Below are 20,285 nucleotides of genomic sequence, written 5' to 3'. Positions count from 1 at the left end.
GGGAGGGACCCACCCAGCAGCTCCCACTGCTCCCCTTCCCTCTCCCCAGGACAGGAAAATTTCCCAGCCCAGGCCAAGAAAACCCACTTGCCTACTCAGGCAGTGCTAACAATGCAAACACTAATTATCTTTCCCTCACCTATCAAAGGATGATTCACTGAGGTGAGTGGGCACGGAGCATTACACAAGATGAACACCACAGTGCGACCACCCGGCCCCTTCGGGGTAACCCTCCTGAGAAACAAGGACTGGGGAAGCACGTGGGGTTGGCATTGGGAGAGGGGTGGTGACAGGACAGACCTGGCAAGGTGGGGTTGGCATTGGGAGAGGGGTGGTGGCAGGACAGAGCTGGCAAGGCGGGGTTGACACTGGGAGAGGGGTGGTGGCGGGACAGACCTGGCAGGGTGGGATTGGCATTGGGAGAGGGGTGGTGGCAGGACAGACCTGGCAGGGCGGGGTTGGCATTGGGAGAGGGGGGGTGGCAGGACAGACCTGGCAGGGTGGGATTGGCACTGGGAGAGGGGTGGTGGCAGGACAGAGCTGGCAAGGCGGGGTTGGCACTGGGAGAGGGGTGGTGGCGGGACAGACCTGGCAGGGTGGGATTGGCATTGGGAGAGGGGTGGTGGCAGGACAGAGCTGGCAGGGCGGAGTTGGCATTGGGAGAGGGGTGGTGGCAGGACAGAGCTGGCAGGGCCCTGGTTCATGGCACACACCTCCAGTCTGTGAGCCATTCCCCAGGGCTGCTGGGCAGGGAGCATCTGGGATGGGGCTGGTCCCCTCCCAGAGGCCCTGTCCAGCCTTGGATTCCAGCTGCTCAGCTGGGAAGAGGTGCAGGGAGGAGAAAAACAGCGTTGGCAGGGATGGAAAGGGCAGAAAGCTGATCTGGGGTTTCTTCCTCCATCCACCCACACAGCCACGGCTTCGGCAGCTAAACCCAGACCCACCCAGAGCCCGAGCGTTCCCGTGAGGAGCCTGCAGCCACAACTCCAGCTGTCCCCAGGGCAGAATTACTGAGCATTCCCAAAGTGTCCAAGGAGGTACAAAAAGGCAAGAACCAGCTGAGATGTCTCCTGATCTCTCCAGACCTCCTCGGGAGAGGGTCTCCAACCCTCTGCCCCAGATTGGTTCCACCAGCTCTGCTGGGAGCAGCTCCAGGTCACCTCACAGCTGATCCAGGTGGATGCAGCCCCTCTCACCCTAAGCATGGGAGCAATCCTGCTCCTACTCTGGAGCTGGGATGAATCAGACCCAGCAAACGAGCAGTGCAACTCCAGCATCCAACTGAAGCAATCCCAGGAGCCTGGTTTATGTAATACCAGGGTGCTCCTGGAGGGGGGCAGGAGGTGCCAGGGATGTTTGGGCAGAAAGGCAAGGCCATGTCAGCAGTGCTGTGCTTTGGGGAGGTGCCAAGGAGCGAGTGTGCACAGGGAACAACAACAGGACAGTGCCACAGGTGCTGGACCATGGGGCAGGGAGATTGGGCAAAGCGTGGGCTCCTGGGAGAGCCCCGAGGCTCTCTTTGCTTCTCTGGGCTCTGCAATTGGTCTGTGGTGATGGACACACAGCTCAGGGAGTTGGGGGCTGGCACATACAGGGGTCAGGGAGTGCTGGGGGCTGACCACGTGTGTGTGGGAAGGGGAGTGGGGGGCGAGGTGTGGGGAGGAGAGGAGAAGCATATGTGAGTGTGTGTGTGTGTGTGTGCCCAGTGTGGGGAGCAGAGGGGGGTGTGGGTGTGTCTGTGTGTGTGCCCAGCATGGGGAGATGTGTGTGTATGTCCAGTGTGGGGAGGAGAGATGTGCGTGTGTGTGTGTGCCCAGCATGGGAAGATGTCTCTATGTGTGCCCAGCGTGGGGAGGAGAGATGTGTGTGTGCCCAGCGTGGGGAGGAGAGGTGTGTGTGTGCCTGATGTGGAGAGATGTGTGTGCATGCCCAGTGTGGGGAGGTGTCTGTGTGTGTGCCCAGTGTGGGGAGGAGATGTGTGTGTGCCCAGTGTGGGGACATGTCTCTGTGTGTGCCCAGCATGGGGAGGAGAGGTGTGTGTGTGCTCAGTGTGGGGAGGAGAGGTGTGTGTGTGCCCAGTGTGGGGAGGAGAGGTGTGTGTGTGTACCCAGTGTGGGGAGGTGTCTGTGTGTGTGCCCAGCGTGGGGAGGAGAGGTGTGTGTGTGCCCAGTGTGGGGAGGAGAGGAGAGGGGTGTGTGTGTGTGTGTGTGTGTGTGTGTGTGTGTGTGTGTGTGTGTGTGCCCAGCGTGGGGAGGAGATGTGTGTGTGTGCCCAGTGTGGGGAGGAGAGGTGTGTGTGTACCCAGTGTGGGGAGGTGTCTGTGTGTGTGCCCAGCGTGGGGAGGAGAGGTGTGTGTGTGCCCAGCGTGGGGAGGAGAGGGGTGTGTGTGTGCCCAGCGTGGGGAGGAGATGTGGGTGTGTGCCCGGCGTGAGGAGGAGAGGTGTGTGAGTGCCCAGTGTGGGGAGGAGAGGTGTGTGTGTGCCCAGTGTGGGGAGGAGAGGAGAGGGGTGTGTGTGTGTGTGTGTGTGCCCAGTGTGGGGAGGAGATGTGGGTGTGTGCCCGGCGTGAGGAGGAGAGGTGTGTGTGTGTGCCCAGCGTGGGGAGGAGAGGTGTGTGTGTGCCCAGTGTGGGGAGGAGAGGTGTGTGTGTGCCCAGTGTGGGGAGGAGAGGTGTGTGTGTGCCCGGTGTGTGCCGTGGGAGGTGTGAGAGCCACAAGCTGTGCATGCGGGAGGTGCTGCAGGGGGCATGGGGGGCAGTGGGAGCACCTGGGAGGTGACAGCCTGGCCCAGACCACCACGTGCCATCCCCTCTGCCCAGCACACCAACACATGCCCATCCAAAATCTGGCTCCCCAGTGAGTGCTGGGGATGTGCCCTTACCCACTGCTGTGCAAGGGAATGGGAAACCTGGAGGGAATCCATGGATTCTGGGGCATGTCGCCTCCCGAGCCTCGCTGCGCATTTAGGGGCCCAGCCCCTTCGCCAGGGCTGGGGAGCTAAAAAAAACAACGTGCAAGGGATGAATATTTATCTGTGGGTGGCAAGTGACAGATGCTGGGGCGAGGATTCTTGGATACTTCAGTTTGATGGAGGTAATAACTCGAAGAGATTAATGAGAAACATCCTTCCCAACAGTTGTCCCCACCGGTGCCACCCAGCACACCGCGGCCTCTGGCACACAAACACACAAAGTTCAGGGAGGTTTGGTGCCCAAAAGGTTGGAGATGCCCATCTTTGGTGTTTTCCACCCAGAAGGGAGCCAGGCAACTGGGAATGGGATATGGCATCTGGGTGCTTGAGGTTGAGTTGGTGGAAGTGACATTTCAGGGGGTTCTGGCCCAAGTGGGATGGGGAAGATGGTGTGGAGGGGTGTCCAAGGGTCCCATCGCTCTGCATTTCCCCAGCACAGCGTCCCTTCCTCCTCAGAGGGTTTGCAGAGTCCCAGGGGGACCATTTTGCCACAGCCCCTGCCCTTTCCCCACACCGATCTTCTTCCCCGCTCCCGAAATCACAACCACGCGATATCGGTCCCCAAACACCGGGAAGCTGGGCTGGCCTGACAAGATGGAAGAAAAAGCTCTTCCCTTCTGGTAGGTTCTCAGAAAACACTGAAACAGCCTCCCCACTGCAGGGATGCTCCCCATGTTTTCCCAAACCCCACTGCTCTGTAGAGGATGGGGAGCATGCCAGGGTGGGGGCACGTGCGTGGCCAGGGCCAGGGCCAGCCCTGCAACACCCAACCCTCAGAGACCTGTAGTGTGTCCAGACTTCTGTCTGTCCTCCCACAAACCTCCCAGGCAGGGGCTGGGTGCCAGGAGGAGACAGCACCCATGCTGGGAGCACACAGAAACCCCTCCACATCCCCTCCTGACTGCCTGGAACGTGGGAGACTGCAATCATTCCCTGCCCAGGCTTTATTCCTGGCTGAAGGACTGCTGGGATTTATCGATGGCTTCCAAACACACAGCCGGCAGATTCCAGCTCAGAGCCCAGCACCATTCCATGCAGCTGAAACAAAAGGTTGCAGCTCTATTTTCCTTTAGGACAAAGCCATTAGCACGAAGTTATCCTTAAAAACCCAGAGGTGGTTCCAGATTTCCCTTTGAGAGCATGAAAAAGCAGCTGCAGGTGAGGTTTAACCTCCCCTCCCTCCACAACCACAAAGCAGCAAACTGGGTTTTCCAGAGAAAGGTCTTGCAGCACCTTTCAGGAAGGGCTGTGGTGGAGCTCACTGAGCCTGCAATTTTCTCAGCGTAGCAGGATGGGAAACCAAAATGTCTTAAAAATACTCAGTGAGCCTGTTTTGGATGGCCACAATTCCCAGGAAAAGGAGGGGCCAGAGTGCTGGATGCCCCTGGCTGCTGGCAGGTAGGCCTGCCTGGGATTATGGAGGCAATTCCGATGGAAGTAGCCACAAACCATGAGAGAGGATGATACAGCCACTTACAGCACAGCACCAGCTGTTTCTCCCAGTTCAGCCTTAAAGCTTGTTAGTCCAGCAATTTTTTTGGTTTTGATCGCTCCAATTGGGTTTCCTTGTTTTCTATCTAATCCCAGTTTCCCCTCAGCATCTCGTTAAGCCGCGTTGACGGCAAAGAATAGCTCTGGTGATCCCTCTGAGCCCCTACGCTAAGCATTAAGCCGTAAACTAGGAATGTAAGACTCTTGTCTGAATTAAAGTCTTTCCCCTGCTATTATTAAGCCTTTGGAAGGGCTGGGGGACGTGCAGAGACCCAGGCCCCTGACTGGCAGCACTGGAGCTGCCCCACCTGCTCTGGATCCCACTCATGCTTTGCCTCCATCCTGCCCTGCGTTGCTTCCACCCAAATCCTACAGGTTCCAGTGGTGCAGTCAGAACTGCCATGTGCAACTTGGGTTGTCTCCCCATGGCTGGGCCCAACCCATCCTCTGACCCCTCTGGGCCAGAGCTGGGCATCCCCCCACCAGCACAGCCAGTTTTCCTTCCCAAATCCTGGTTGAGGACACGAAGGGGGTGGCCCAGGTGCCCAGGGACCTGCTGGACATATGGGGCTACCTGTGGCAAAGAGCTGGGCTGGTGCCACACTGGCCTGGTCCTTGTTTCCTGCGGGGCAGGAGCATCCCTCGCACTGAGCCAGCAGGTTGCAAACTCCCAGACTCCAACCCCAAGTCAGGCTCCCTGTTTGGAGGTTTGCAGCCCACCACCCCCCAGGAAGGGATGAATGCAGCACCTACCTCCATCCGAGTAGGTCTCTGTCCCGTAGCCATCCTGTAATCCATTGCTCCAGGTGCCTTCGTACTTGGCGCCGTTTCCAGTGCATTCCCGGACCCCGTACCGTCCCTTAAATCCATGGGTCCACTCTCCTTTGTACACCCACTTCCCTTTGCTCTCCATGCCAATGCCATGGCGCTTGCCCTGCGCCCAGGTGCCCTGGTAAGTGTTGCCACTGGGCCAAGTGTAGACCCCCAGCACCTCAAAGCCGTGACTCCAGGAGCCCGAATATTCACCTTGACCCTTCGGGCCGGTACAGATTCCATGGCCATGAGCCTTTCCGTCCTCCCAGCCTCCACAGTACGACCCTCCATCGTCAAAATTAAACCTTCCCCCACTGGACATGCATGTAATTCGGTTTGCAAATCTCCCAAAAGGTGAAAAAAAAAAAAAAAAGGAAGAAATGCAGAAAATAAAACGCGAACGATGACTTGGGGAAAAAAAAAAAAAAAGAAAAAATTAAATCAAATCAAACTCAATCGAAATCATGCACCAGATCCAGGGAGCTGCTTAAGCCAGTTTCTTGTGATTATTCATTCTCTGGGAGTATGTTGAGGATCAGTTCTCTCTTCCCCTGCTGTGGAAACAGGATCATTAAAAAAAAAAAATAGCAGCAAGAACAGCAGCAGCTATTGGGTTTTGGTGCAAACGACTCCACCTAAAAACCATCCAAGGCAGGGAACGGGGGTGGGGGATAAGGAGGGAAAAAAAAAAAGAGGCCAAATGCCAAGAGAAGCGAATAAAAAAAAATTTAAAAAAAAAATTAAAAATTTAAAAAATAAATAAAAAGGGGGGAAAAGCGAGCGCTGGGCAGCCCCGGGCGGGGGGATGCTCAGAGGCCCCGCGGAGCCCCCCGCCGCCGGCCGGGCTGGCTGGGGCGCAGGGCCGGGGGCAGCGGCGGGCGCGGCGGCATCGCGGGGCTCGGCAGCGGCAGCAGCAGCAGCAGCAATGCGGTGCCTCCTCCGCCGCCCTCCCGCACGGCTCCCCGGCCGCTCCCGCACCGCGCACGCCCCGCACACCCTCCCCCGCGCCGCAAACCTCACTGCCGGGGGGACCCGCTCGCCGCGCCCGGCGGATCCCGCATCCCGGCCGGAGGATGCTCGCGGCGAGGCTGGATGCGGGGCTGCGGGGCTGCGGGCGTGCACAGCGGCCTCGGCTCGCCCCGCGGCCTCTCCCCCCCGCCCCGCTGCTTCCCGGCTCCCTACGGGGATAAATCCCGCTTATTAATGAGCAGGATCCTGGGCTTTCTGCTCTGCCTCAGCTCCCGGCGCCGGGCTCAGGGTGGATTTAAAGAGACAGGAACTGCGTCGCCTTCGCCTCCCCCCGCAGCAGGCCCGCAGCCCCCGCAGCCCCCCTCAGCCCCCCGCAATCCCTCGCAATCCCCCGGGATGCTCCCCGAGCTTTATTGATCCCTCCGTCTCTCCCCCGCCCCGCGGGTGCGGCGAGGGGCCACCATCCCCCGGGGGTCCCGCTGGCAGGTGGGTGGGTGGGTGGGAGGGAGGGAGGGAGGGGGGACACCGGGAACGGGCCGAGCGCCGCGTTCCTCCCCCGCCAGGTCTCCGGGCAGACTCTGCTCCGAGCCGAGGCCAGCACACCGCAACTGCAACACGGATTATTTATTCATGAAAAGGCCGTGCTGTCGCTCCGGGGGGATGGCAGCGGTCGCGATTGATGGCTGTGTCCCCATCCAGCGGGGCTGCATCCCCATCCAGCGGGGCTGCGGCGCACCTCGGGGCCCTCCCTCCGACACAGCATCCCGGCGGGGTCCTCCCAGTCCACCGGGAGGCCCTCACCAGTCTGGTCCACAGATATTGGGGTTTTTTTCCCCCCCGGCATTGCTGGAGATGTGGAATCCTCCCCAGGCAGTGGCGACAGCCCGTTCCGTCCCTCTGGAGCGCGCGGGGTCCTGGTCCGGTGGTGCATCCCCTTGGCTCTAAACGCGCCCAAAATTCGCAGCCTCGAGGTGTCTGTGCAGGTCCCTGTGCCTGACAGATCCGTGTGTTTGTATGAACACACCCGTGCGTTAATACACAACTATTAAAGGGGGAGCTCTGCTGGAGGATAATTACAAACATGCTCACAAGTGCTTATAAAGCAAAATCCGGGCGATGTAGGAAAACACAGCCCTTGCCACAATCACACCCCGGCTCAGCTTTGCATCCTGCCATCGCCACCGGCGTTGCTGGAGGGTTTGTTTTGAGCCAAGCCTTGGATTCCAGACCCAGCTCGGCCAGCACTCCGAGGGAAAATACAAACTGTGCAATGGAAACCTGCGGGATTTAGGCTGTGCAGCCCCCCTGGAAGGGCTGGTGGTGCTCAGTCCCTGCCTCGTTGCCCACCCAGGAGGAAGTTTCAGGCTGTGTCTTCCCACTCAGTTGTTTGGTTTTCTTTCTCTTATCAATGCATTTTCTTGTCCATCCATGGAAACACATCACCATCCTCCCCTGGAAGAAAACCTTCCTCTCTCTGGAGCTGGAGGGAAGAGATGCAACCAGAGTGGGTGGGAATTTTCCAGCATTATTTTCCAGTTGAAAATGGCTTTTCAAACTACGCTGAGTCCTTTGTGAATGCCAGAGTTGTACTCATTGTACATGGGGAGGGTTTGGTTGTTTTCTTCCCTAAAAATCCCACGCTACAGGTACTGCATTTTTTGGCAAACACAAACTCCTGTTTTGTTTTTTTTTCATGGAGAGAGAATTTGGGTGGAAACCCCCAAACTTTCCAAGAAAAACACAAGAACTGACGTTGCTTAAGCACATACAAAAATTTTGGCAGGGGAAAAAAAGAAATTCCAGTTCCCTTCTGTTGCTTTCTCAGTAGCTTTGAGACAGTTTTAGCTGTTTTACATGTTAATTATCCCCTTAATTATTGGCTAGCTATTCCTTTGGGGGGATTTCATGGGATGTAGGGACCAGAGGCAAACACCTGTGCAGGCACCAAGGTGTGATACCCCTCTGGCCAACTGGGATGCTGCTCCTCATAAAACAGGTGTTTAAAATAACACCGTGTTTAATAGTACCTGGTGCAAGAGAAATTCCTAATAATCTGCTGAGGGAAGAGAGGGGAATGGGATTTCCTAGTGCCAGGCACAACCAGGATGGTGCATGGCTTTAAAGTGAGTGTTATTTTGGGAGAAGCACCTTTGTGATTGAAGAATGGGCGGGTTCTACACTGAAAATTCAGCCACATGTTACATCTTCTGTTCATGACCTGATTTAGGTTTTGGGGTGTGGCCGTGGCTTGTCATGGTGTCCTGTGGCTGGAGTGGAGGGTTTGGTCACAAGAGGCCATTTTGGTTCTCAAGGGGTTCAAGATGGGCTTCAGGAGGCTCCAAAAATTGCCAAAAGGCATATTTGAAACCAAATAAAGCAGATTTGAAGTGTCCAAGGCCAGGCTGGACAGGGCTTGGAACAACCTGGTCTAGTGGAAGGAGTCCCTGCCCGTGGCAAGGGGTGGAATGAGATGACACTGGAGAGGTCCCTTCCCACCCAAACCATTCCATGATTCCATGACTCTGATTGTGGCAACACCAGATGAAGGGGCTGGATGGACAATTACAGGTGCCAGGCAGTCGTGGTGTGGTGGCCAACCATGACATGACCACAACACAGCAAAGCTGCTGTCCCTGAGCCTGTCCCCAAATAAACCCTCCTTTCCCAGACTTTATCCAAAGGTCAGGATTTTGTTTAAAATAAAACCTCAAGCTCCACTCAGCTGAAATTTTCACTGCCTTGGGGAGGCCTTTCCAGAGCAGTTCATATTTCCTCGGTGCTGCTGATGTGCAGGAGGCTGAGGGAGAGGAAATTCCAGATTAGATTTCACCCCAGCCATGAATTCCAGCAGGCTTTTCCCTCTGGAAGATGCTCCTGCCACTGGTGAGTGCCAGGTTGACTTGGATGCTGCCATGTCTTGAGCTGGGCTGCAGGATTTGTCCTGTTATTCCAGAGATTTTTCCCCAAAAGGTACAGGCAGCATTAGAGAGGGCTGACAAATTGTGCACTTGTGGATGAGGGGATGAGTGAGACAAAGTTTGGGATAAAAGAATAATGATGAAGAAACACAATAAAAAGCAAATCAGCTTATGATAAGTCGATGAGGGAAAAAAATAGGATTGGGCAACGGGAATGATGCAAAATACAGAGAATAAAATTAGTGCTTGCCTGTTCCTGGTGTGTCTGGAAGAAAAAAAAGCTGGTGGAAAGGCACAGATTCCCAGTGGGTCCCAACTCAGAGTGCCAGAATGTCAACTGAGCAGGGCCCAGCCCAAGGAACAGCTCAGGAGGGATGGGGATGCAGGGAGGGATGGGGATGTGGGGAGGGATGGGGATGCAGGGAGGGATGGGAATGTGGGGAGGGATGGGGATGCAGGGAGGGATGGGGATGCAGGGAGGGATGGGGATGTGGGGAGGGATGGGGTGCAGGGAGAGATGGGAATGTGGGGAGGGATGGGGATGCAGGGAGGGATGGGGATGTGGGGAGGGATGGGGGTGCAGGGAGGGATAGGGATGTGGAGAGGGATGGGGATGCAGGGAGGGATAGGGATGTGGAGAGGGATGGGGATGCAGGGAGGGATGGGGATGCAGGAAAGGATGGGGATGGAGGAAGGGATGGGGATGTGGGGAGGGATGGGAATGTGGGGAGGGATGGGGTGCAGGGAGGGATGGGGATGCAGGAAGGGATGGGAATGTGGAGAGGGATGGGGATGTGGGGAGGGATGGGGATGCAGGAAGGGATGGGAATGTGGAGAGGGATGGAGATGTGGGGAGGGATAGAGACGTGGAGAGGGATGGGGATGCAGGGAGGGATGGGGATGCAGGGAGGGATAGGGATGTGGAGAGGGATGGGGATGCAGGGAGGGATAGGGATGTGGAGAGGGATGGGGATGCAGGAAGTGATAGGGATACAGGCAGGCCCCTGGTTTTGATGTACAAAATGGTTCAGAAAGACAAGTGCAGGACACTGGGGAGATCCAGCCTTCCAGAAATCCTGCTGGGAAGTTTAGCTGTGCTTAAGAAGGAAAAATACCTGTCACAGAGCAAAGGATTAGCTGGAGGAATCCATAGCAGCATCTGCAGGGTTAGAGGGGTGGGATGTATCTCTAAATGTCCAGCTGCCCAGAAAAACATCTCCAGCATCCCAGGAAGGCAAGCAGATTTTTTTTGGAATTTAATCTGTGAAGCACCACAGAATATGGGGAGAGGACGAGGATGGATGGCGTGGTGGCCTCCCTGAGCCTGGCTGTGACATTTGAAGACACCTTGGTGGGCCTCCATCCAGGGGGGAAGGTGTTCATGGCACTGGCAGCAGAGTTCTGCAGGTCCTCCCATGCTCCTGTCAAAGTCCCTCTCCACACACCTCTAAAATCACCCAGTCCAACCATTAAACACACACCACAGTCCCACTCTCACTGGCCATGGGGTGACTGGGATTTTTCCTGCCTGGAATAATGGACCCCTGTGTTAGATCCACCCTCTCCATTTGATTTCCTCTCGTGCTTGGAGATCTTTATCTGCCAGTCCTGCCTGGCATCCCTCTGGGACTGGTTTGGGAGCAGATTATCTCCTTCTCCCAAGCACTGTCTGGCTCCGAGTCACTTGCAACATGGAAATAAATGATCCAGAGGGTTTCTGGATCAATATCCCAGGAAATAAAGCATGAGGCAGGAAGGGTCTGCAGCAAACTGCCACTCTGCAGCAGGGACTCCACACACTTTGCTTCTTTAAGCAGCCACATCCATAATATCTAATAAAAACCTTGGGATCACTGGGGAATTCAGACTGAGCGATGGATGCTGGAGGCCCTGAGCTGCCAGTATTAAAATATCCTCAGAATTTCAGGGGGAAATAAAAAAAGATAATTTCCTAATGCAAAAAAAATATTGCCTCCAACACGAGGGAATTCCACCTTCATCCTCACTCAGGCAGGTGAAAATGGATTTCTTACTGTGCCAGGCACAGGCCAGAATGGTTTGATTGCATTTGTTATGTGCAAATCAAGTAAAGCTGAAAGCAGTAATAGATATAAATATATATATATATGTATTTACTTTCCACTTTAAAAGGTCCTGTTTCCTGTATCAGAAAATAATTACGAGTCAGATCAATTTGGAGAAGGACTTTAAATGAAAAATGTGTTGGAAAGGGAGAAGCCTTTGAGAATATTTTACCCAAAAAGCAGCAACGCAGAGAGAAATCTTTGTAAAAATAACCAACATTGCTTGGAAGGGAAGTGAAGGAGCCACCAAGACTAACACATAAAATACAAACACACCAAAAGAAGCAAAGGGAAACTGGTTGTAATTAATAGACCTCAGAATCTGGGGAAATTAAAGACAGAAGGATATTTTTCGAGGTTTTCAAGCAGAGGAGCTTTGCATTAGCAGTGGGAAAATACTACACAGAAATTGGAGGTTTATCAATAACACAGAAAAGGCAGAAATGCTCACTGAGGGTTTTGTCCTGGTATTTGGGGGGGGAAGGAAATACCACATGCCAATGAAACACTTTCCAGGAGTGCCCAGAGCAGGCAGCTGATGGAGCTCAGTGTTTTTAAACCAGCAGATTGAGTAACTTGCGAGAGTTGTAAAGGACGTGGCCAAGGAGCTGTCTGGATGGTTAATGGGGATTTGCAACAGGGCTTGGAACAGCCACTGGAAGCACCCGAGGGCTGGGAATGAGCCAGCGCCGCCCACGCCCCGAGGGGTGAGGGGGACAGCACCGGCCTGGAGAGGGTCAGGCTGGGAGGGATCTCGGACAATTAATGCAACCACAGGCACTGAACTGCTTAATTAAAGGAGGGTGGTGTCATGGCAAAAAATGGTAATTCAATAGAATCACAGAATCACAGAATGGATTGGGTTGGAAGAGACCTCCGAGATCATCAAGTCCAACCCTTGGGCCAACTCCAGTCCCTTTACCAGATCATGGCACTCAGTGCCACGGCCAAGCTCAGCTGAAAAACCTCCAGGGATGGGGAATCCACCCCCTCTCTGGGCAGCCCATTCCAGTCCCTGAGCACTCTCTCTGCAAAGAATTTCTTTCTGATCTCCAACTTCAATTTCCCCTGGCAGAGCTTGAGCCCATCGTGCCCCCTTGTCCTATTGCTGAGTGCCTGGGAGAAGAGACCAACCCCCACCTGGCCAGAACTTCCCTTCAGGCAGTTCCAGACAGTGCTGAGGTCACCTCTGAGCCTCCTCTTCTCCAGGCTGAACACCCCCAGCTCCCTCAGCCTCTCCCCACAGCACTTGTGCTCCAGTCCCTTCTCCAGCCTTGTTGCCCTTCTCAGTTGGGTTGGAAGAGACCTCTGAGATCACCAAGTCCAACCCTTGATCCAACCCCACTGTGATCACTCTGGCACTCTGTGCCCTGGGCTGGTGATCACAGTAGGGTTGGATCAAGACATGTTGGATTCTCTGTCCCTGGAGGTGTTTCAGAGGACACTCAGTGCCACATCCAGTCCCTTCTCCAGCCTCATTGCTCTTCTCTGGCCCCGCTCCAGCCCCTCAATCTCTTTCCTCAACTGAGGGGCCCAGAACTGAACACAACACTCAAGAGTGGTGTAATGAGGGGCAAAGAGGGGTTTGAGGGATCTGGGCAGTGGGGAGCTCAGCCTCTGACACCAGTGAGGTGAGGCAGAGATATTCACACCAGTGCAATGTCCTCAGCCTCCCACAAAACCCTTGGCTTGGTCCCTGCCGTGGATTGATCAGGAAAAATTACAAAATCAACAGGGCTTGCATTAAATAGATTAAAACTGCATAACTGAGAGGGCTCAAAGCACAGATGGAAAGAGGGAGTGAGTGGTGAGCAAGAGCATGTCCAGAATGGTGATGGGACAAGGGGGAGGGGTTTTGAACTAAAAGAGAAGAGATTTAGTTTAGGTAGTAGGAAGAAACTCTTCCCTGGGAGGGTGGGCAGGCCCTGGCACAGTTTTCCCAGGGAAGCTGTGGCTGTCCCATCCCTGGAAGTGTCCAAGGCCAGGTTGGACAGGGCTTGGAGCAACCTGGGCTGGTGGAAGGTGTCCCTGCCCATGGCAGGGGGTGGGACTAGAAGATATTTAAGGTCCCTTTCAACCAAAACCATTCTAGGATTAGGGTGCCTCACCCAATCTGTGACTGAGGAGATCTGAACATCCTGCCTGTTGCTCCAGCATGGAGGTAAATGCAGAGGTTCAAAGCAACCTGGAAGGAGGGAGGAGGAGGGTTATATCCTGTGTCACCAGCTCAGAGCTGGTGGGACTCTCCCAAAAGCACATCTCTGGCAGCAGAGGAAGGAGTTGGGGCTGCTGTGGGATCCTGCAGCAGCTGGAGGGATGAGAAGCCCTCTGGGATGGGATCAAACCTGATACAGAAATTTTTAAATAGACAGGGCACCTCCCCCCCTTCATGATGGCTCATCTTCTGTATCTCCCCTGGCACTGAGCAGGTGGTGCAGCCCCCACCCAGCACAACAACCAGGGGATTCCTGAGGTCTCACAGCATTAGGTGGGAATATGCAGCTTTGGAAACAGGGATTCTTTCCATTTTGGCTTCCTGCTCATTCCCTCCCCCAGTGAATTGAACCCCAGGAGTGCACCATCACCTGATGTTGTGCCCAGGTTTCCTCTTCTCTACTTGATCTTTGGCTAAATTACCCCAAGAGGCAATTAAAGAGCAGAATGATATTACAGCACCAGGACTGCTGCTAATCTTCCTGGAGATTGTAACTCCTGGAAGTGATTGAAATGGTGGGAAATTGCATTCCTTGGAGGAGGTCAGCCTTCCAGCTGTAAGTAGCATTTTTTCTTTTTTAATATGTGGCTGCTTCAATGCTCACAATCTCACAGGTCAACAAAAGCCAAGACCTGGGTTAACCAGAAAGAGAAACTCCTGCATGTCCTTGGGTTTAATAAGGGTCTGTGAGGAGCTGAGGGGAAAACGATGAAACGCTTGGCATTGTGCAGAAACCCTCAGAGGGGAAATGGGTTTGCAGGCAGAGGAAGGACAGGGCTGGCTAATGGGCATGTTACAGGCATGTGTACAATAAATTACCTTGATTGTCTTCTCTGGGCTGGGCATGGGCTGAGTGCATTTAGTGGTCACTGACTGTATCGCATTAACCTGCTGCACACAGGACGTGTCTGTTTATCCTGCCAATTACTGCAAATCTAATCAGCTTTGGCCGGGTAAAAATAGAGCCAGTTTCCGTGTGGAAATCAAGAGGCACAAAAACAGCAGCAGAGGAGCTGATCCTGATCAACTCAGCACACGGGAGCAGGAAATGTGTTATGGTGCTTTTCCCCCCGTGGGCAGGTGGATCTTTTCTCCCAGTTTTGGATCTCCCCCAGCACCCACCAGGCAGCCTGGAGGGAGGAGGTGGGGAGAGAGGGAACCCCAGGCAGGCAGGGAGCTGCTCCCAGCATGGATATTCCATGAGCTTCCAAGAGAGAAGGAATGGGGCTGGAAGCAGCTGGAAGGGACAAAGGAGGGGAGGCTGATGCAGAGAGGGCAGGGATGTGCAAGAGGGGGTTTGCAGCAAGGGCAAAGAAAGATGAGCAGGTAATTCAGGGGGAAATCACACAGTGCTGCAGGTTTAGATAAACTGGTAGATGGATCATAGAATAGAATTCCAGAATGGTTTGGGTCAGAAGGGAACTTAAAGACCATCCAGTGCCACCCCCTGTCATGGGCAGGGACACCTCCCACCAGCCCAGGTTGCTCCAAGCCCTGTTCAACCTGGCCTTGGACACTTCCAGGGATGGGGCAGCCACAGCTTCTCTGCCCAACCTGTGCCAGGGCCTGCCCACCCTCCTAGGGAAGAATTTCTCCCCAATACCTAATCTAAACCTACTCTCTTTCCATTAAAGTCATTCCATGATGATGGGTGGATGGCCATGGATGATGAACACATTTGAGTTCCTCTGTGCTGGAACTGTTCCTGTTTTACTCCAGCAAGTGTAAGACCAACCTGCTACCCCCTGCAAGAGCCCACAAAGGGTCTGTCCTGCAAGGAGAAGAGGAGCAGCACATGGCTCTGCAGGTGGTGGCCTCCCATCCTCCTTCCCTCCTCCATCCCTCTGTGATGTTTGCTGAAGGACAGAGGCAGCTTTGGCCTACTGTGATCTTGGGAGCTGAAAAATAAAACAAAGGAAAACCAACATGATTTTCCCCCAAAATGTCTCCTTTGCCCTTTAATTTTACTGAACCATCCTACAATAAATGTGTGTCAAGCTCTTTGGTCATGATAAATCCCAGTTCCTTCTCAAGCAAGGCACAACCTGCACCACTGAGTGGCTCTTCCTTGCCTGTCTCACCCCAGGTGGCAAATCTCCTTATCTGGAGGGCTTTGGCTTCCCCAGCCACCACATCTCTGTGTGTTTTCCACCCTGGAGGGCTTTGGCTTCCCCAGCCACCACATCTCTGTGTGTTTTCCAACCTGGAGGGCTTTGGCTTCCCCAGCCACCACATCTCTGTGTGTTTTCCACCCTGGAGGGATTTGACTTCCCCAGCCACCACATCTCTGTGTGTTTTCCAACCTGGAGGGATTTGACTTCCCCAGCCACCACATCTCTGTGTATTTTCCACCCTGATCACCCTCCTGGAGGTCTGGGATACCTCCTGGCAGTGCAGAAAGCCCACAGTGACCGATCCCCAGAGCTGAAAGATGGCTGTGAATAACCCTGAGGTGGCCAGTCCTCCCCAAGCAAACCCAGCCTTCCTTTGCAGCCTCTGCCTTGGCCATGTGAGGCCACGGGGCGGGCAAGGTGCCCACAGTGACGGGACATCTGTCACCGTGTGCTCCCGCTGGGCCTGGCAGGGCTCAAGGCTGACATCATGGCAGGGGAGTGAACCTGCCTGGAGGATGGCCTGGCAGGCTGGGGGCATCTCCATCCCTGCCACAGGCAAAGCTGCTCCTCCCTGTGATGGGAAGGGCTGCAGGGATAGAATCACAGAATCACAGAATCACAGAATCATGGAATCACAGAATCATGGAATCACAGAATCACAGAATCATGGAATCATGGAATCACAGAATCATAGAATCAGCTATCAGGGTTGGAAGAGACCTCCAAGATCATCAGGTCCAACCCTTGATCCAACCCCATGGTGATCACCAGATCATGGCACTCAGTGCCACGTCCAGTCTCACCTTTAAAACCTCCAGGGATGGGGAATCCACCCCCTCTCTGGGCAGCCCATTCCAATGCCTGAGCACTCTCTCTGCAAAGAATTTCTTCCTGATATCCAACCTAAGCCTTCCCTGGCAGAGCTTAAGTCCCTCTTGTCCTACTGTTGGTTGCCTGAGAGAAGAGACCAACCCCCACCAGGGTACAACATCCTGTCAGGTACTTGTAGAGAGTGCTGAGGTCACCTCTGAGCCTCCTCTTCTCCAGGCTGAACACCCCCAGCTCCCTCAGCCTCTCCCCACAGCCCTTGTGCTCCAGTCCCTTCTCCAACCTCGTTGCTCTTCTCTTCTCTTCTTGGGTTGGAAGAGACCTCTGAGATCATCAAGTCCAACCCTTGATCCAACCCCTCTATGATCACCATGACTTGATCCAACCATGACTTGATCCAACCCCACTGTGATCACCAGCCCAGGGCACTCTGTGCCCTGGGCTGGTGATCACAGTAGGGTTGGATCAAGACCTGGTGGATTCTCTGTCCCTGGAGGTGTTTAAGAGGACACTCAGAGCCACATCCAGTCCCTTCTCCAGCCTCGTTGCTCTTCTCTGGCCCCGCTCCAGCCCCTCAATCTCTTTCCTCAACTGAGGGGCCCAGAACTGAACACAACATTTGAGGTGTGGCCTCACCAGAGCTGATGTGGAGCTCACCCTGCCCACCCAGGAAGGGTCACACCTCAAAGCTTTGCCAAACCTCACAGCAAAACACATGTCTGCTCCCTCTGTCCCAGCTCAGCCCCGAGACAGGTTTCCACCTGCAGGAGATTAATAAAATGAACAACTAAGATGGTACATTTTTGCTTTGGGAGCATTTGGGGTGTTGGGTTTTTTCTGGCATTTCTTAACAACTACAGGAAGTCGCTTTTTTTGTAATTCTGAAAATTCTCACAACTCAGAGGAGTTGAGGTTGTGGCTGCCCCATCCCTGGGACTGTCCAAGGTCAGGTTGGACAGGGCTTGGAGCAACCTGGGCTGGTGGAAGGTGTCCCTGCCCATGGCAGGAGTGGGACTGGATGGTCTTTAAGGTCCCTTCTATCCCAAACCATCCTGGGATTCTGTGATTCATGAAAACTCCAACAGCTGAGCATTGCAAATATTGGCCAAAATGGCTTTTTTTTTTCCTCCCAATGTGCTGAATGTGAATATCTGACCTCACCAAGGGGGACTCTGAGGCAGGGACCAGCCAGAGGTGACACAAAGGCAGCACCTCTGCTGTCACCCAGCCACAGTCAGAAAGGGACACTCACTCCCTCTGGTCTAACCCTCTGGAAAAGGTGCTGCCCTGAACCTTGGGATTTGCTCTTGATGGAGGCAATAAAGCTCCACCAAGCATTTGGCACCTGATTAGAAAGGAGGGATCACACTCTCAGTTTAATGGAGATGCTGATGCACGAATTCCTACGGGAATAATGAATGTTTGGAAGTGCTCTGAGCACTGGAAATGGGAAGGACAATGAATTTCCCTGGGTTCAGAGAGCCAGTGGCAGAAAGTTCCCAGAATTGTTTGGACTGTAGCAATAGAGATTTATAATTCATAACAAAGAAGAAATGTCTCTCAGTGAAGCGAGAAGAAATAGTGATGTAAAGAGTTGACATTCCTCATATTCTTTCCTTAGGAAATATTATCACACATGGGCATCCAAGGACCTTTTTCTGGGCAGATAAATACCTGTGGAAGGATTTATTCCCTATCTGATGGAGGTTTTCCAACAAGGTTTCTTTCTTACAGCCTGTTTTGTAGGGATTTAAACACATGCACTCTGCAGTCTGGAATAGCATGTCTGGAATAAACATGTGAAATTCCCAAAAGCTGGAAGAGAAAGTTTTCCTACACGGGAAAAAAAAAAAAAAAAGCAAAGCACAAAGCAAACCTCCACAAAAGTCAAAGCCAGATTCATGGGGGTTTGAGATCTGCTTAAGGAATCAGCAAGCAGGATTCAGGAGCAGTTAATAACAGACTGCATTACATGGACCTATTAACATGGGATAATCCAGCAGGAAAAGAAAGGGTGAGGGATAAAGGAACGTCGCCCCAGAACAGTGAGACTTTCAGAAACCAAGCCCTGAGGATTCTAAACCAGATTAATGGAGCTGTCACTGTCAGAGACAACAGGGATGGGAACATGAGGGGGCTTGGAATTCCACGAGGATGGAATGCACAACAGGAACCCAGGAGCTGGAAAATCCCAGCTGGGAACCACCTTGCCTGCCCTCCACCTCATTCATTTCTTACCCAGCTTCATTTCCAGGCAGGAATACAATCTCCCTTGGGCTCCCACCTCCTAGAAATGCTCTTCTTCTCACAAACACCCTCCTTTACCCTCTGCTCATATTCCCCAGTATTACTTGATCCTTCCCTCCAAACTTCCTTCATGATTACCAGGATTTTCAAGACCCCGTGAGTTTTGGATGGTTAATTATGGAGATCTCAAGCTGAAAGATGATGCCAAATGAGGACCTGCTTCAACTTGTCACTTGCCTCAAACATCCCAGGCCCTGCATGTTCATCAGGAGACTGAAGAACTTACAGAGGCCTGAACTTTTAAACTAAAGGGCCCAAGTCAAACTCTGGAGTGAGAAGCTTCCAAGTTATTTGTTGAAAGGGAGAATTTGGAAGGAACTGGATTTCCATCTGCATGCAGGCACCCAACTGATTAGCAGAGCTGCTGAGCACTCAGATTTGGACTTCAGCTCTGGATGTATCGATCCCAAATGCTTCCACACAGCCCTGGAGTGCTGCAGAGCAGCCTCTGCTCCTCCTGACGTGCTGGCAGCACTCAGCCCTGACAGAATCCATCCCTAAATCACTGTACAAACCTCCCAAACCACCCCAGCCTGCTCTGCCTGCTGGGCAGAGGGTGGGAGAGGGATATGTCCCAAAAATGGGAAATCACATCCTGGGAAAAAGCAGAACCATCTGCAATGAAACGCTGGCCCAGCTGAAGTCAGTGAGGGTTTGAGCTGGGCTGGGATCTCGCTCTGCCTGCAACAGGCATCTGTTCCAGTGTCCCAGAAAAACCTCTCTAAACCAGAGCAGGCTGCCCGTGGTTCTCATCAGTCTCAAGCATTTCCTATGTTTATTTGCTTGGCCCAGCCCCAGGTTTGCCAGTTGCTGCTCTGTACCCTCTGCTGGCCTGCGCTCCCTCCCATGGAGTCAGATGTCCTTTCTTCCCTTCCTATCCCAAACTGCTGAGCTGTGCTTCTCCGAGCCATGGATCCCACCCCATCCTCCTTCACAAATACCTCTGGTTTATATTTACTCCCACAAAATGCTTCAGGATCGTTTTGGGAAGAAAGACACCCCAGCAATGTAAGATGACACCATCACCATCCGTCAGTGGCTCTTCCCACGAGGATGTGACTGCAGCCCAGGATCCTGCTATTCCCATCCCATGAAATCAGACTGCTCCAGACTGCCCCACACATGATGCTAATTTTTGGGTTCAGAAGAACCAGATGCCTCCAAAAACCAGGGAGAAAACCAGGCTGTGTGCTGGCTGCTGGCACAGCCCTCACCCACCTGGGCAAGGCACTGGTGCTCCTGCTCCATGCTGAGATCCCAGTGAGAAAAGCAAGGACCAGTCCTGCTGGTGGGGCTCAGGGTGTCCCAGGATCTGCTCTGAATCACCCACTCCCTGGGACAGGAGCAGACAGCTCCAAACATGGAGCTGAAGTCCATGGGAGAAGCTGTCAGATCCAAGCAGTGCTGGGCTTTGGGATGTAGACACTCTCCCTTTCCCTTCCCTTTTCCCTCACTACCATCACCTGTAGCTTTCCAGCCACTGATCCCAGGAAGGTTCTTATCCCCTTGTTAACTTGGCCACCAGAAATCCACGTGCTCCAGAAGAGCCTGGTGCTGGACAGGCAAGTGGCTCAGGA

General features: G+C 53.7%; 1 protein-coding gene across 1 annotated transcript in view; it reads right to left on the bottom strand.

Moving 5' to 3' along the window:
* JPH3 (junctophilin 3) overlaps positions 1 to 6,486 on the bottom strand; it is a 59,461-nt gene extending 52,975 nt beyond the window's left edge. Inside the window, exon 1 of the mRNA XM_071567795.1 lies at positions 5,214 to 6,486. Within this exon, the coding sequence (XP_071423896.1) occupies positions 5,214 to 5,595 (382 nt within the window). The 5' untranslated portion in view covers positions 5,596 to 6,486. The remainder of the gene's footprint in view (positions 1 to 5,213) is intronic.
* Positions 6,487 to 20,285: the final 13,799 nt, after the last annotated feature.

Source organism: Pithys albifrons, chromosome 12 (assembly GCF_047495875.1).
Source record: "Pithys albifrons albifrons isolate INPA30051 chromosome 12, PitAlb_v1, whole genome shotgun sequence".
Classification (NCBI taxonomy): Eukaryota; Metazoa; Chordata; class Aves; order Passeriformes; family Thamnophilidae; genus Pithys; species Pithys albifrons.
The sequence above is the reverse complement of the archived record's forward strand: the minus strand, read 5'-3'. Positions and strand labels throughout refer to the sequence as shown.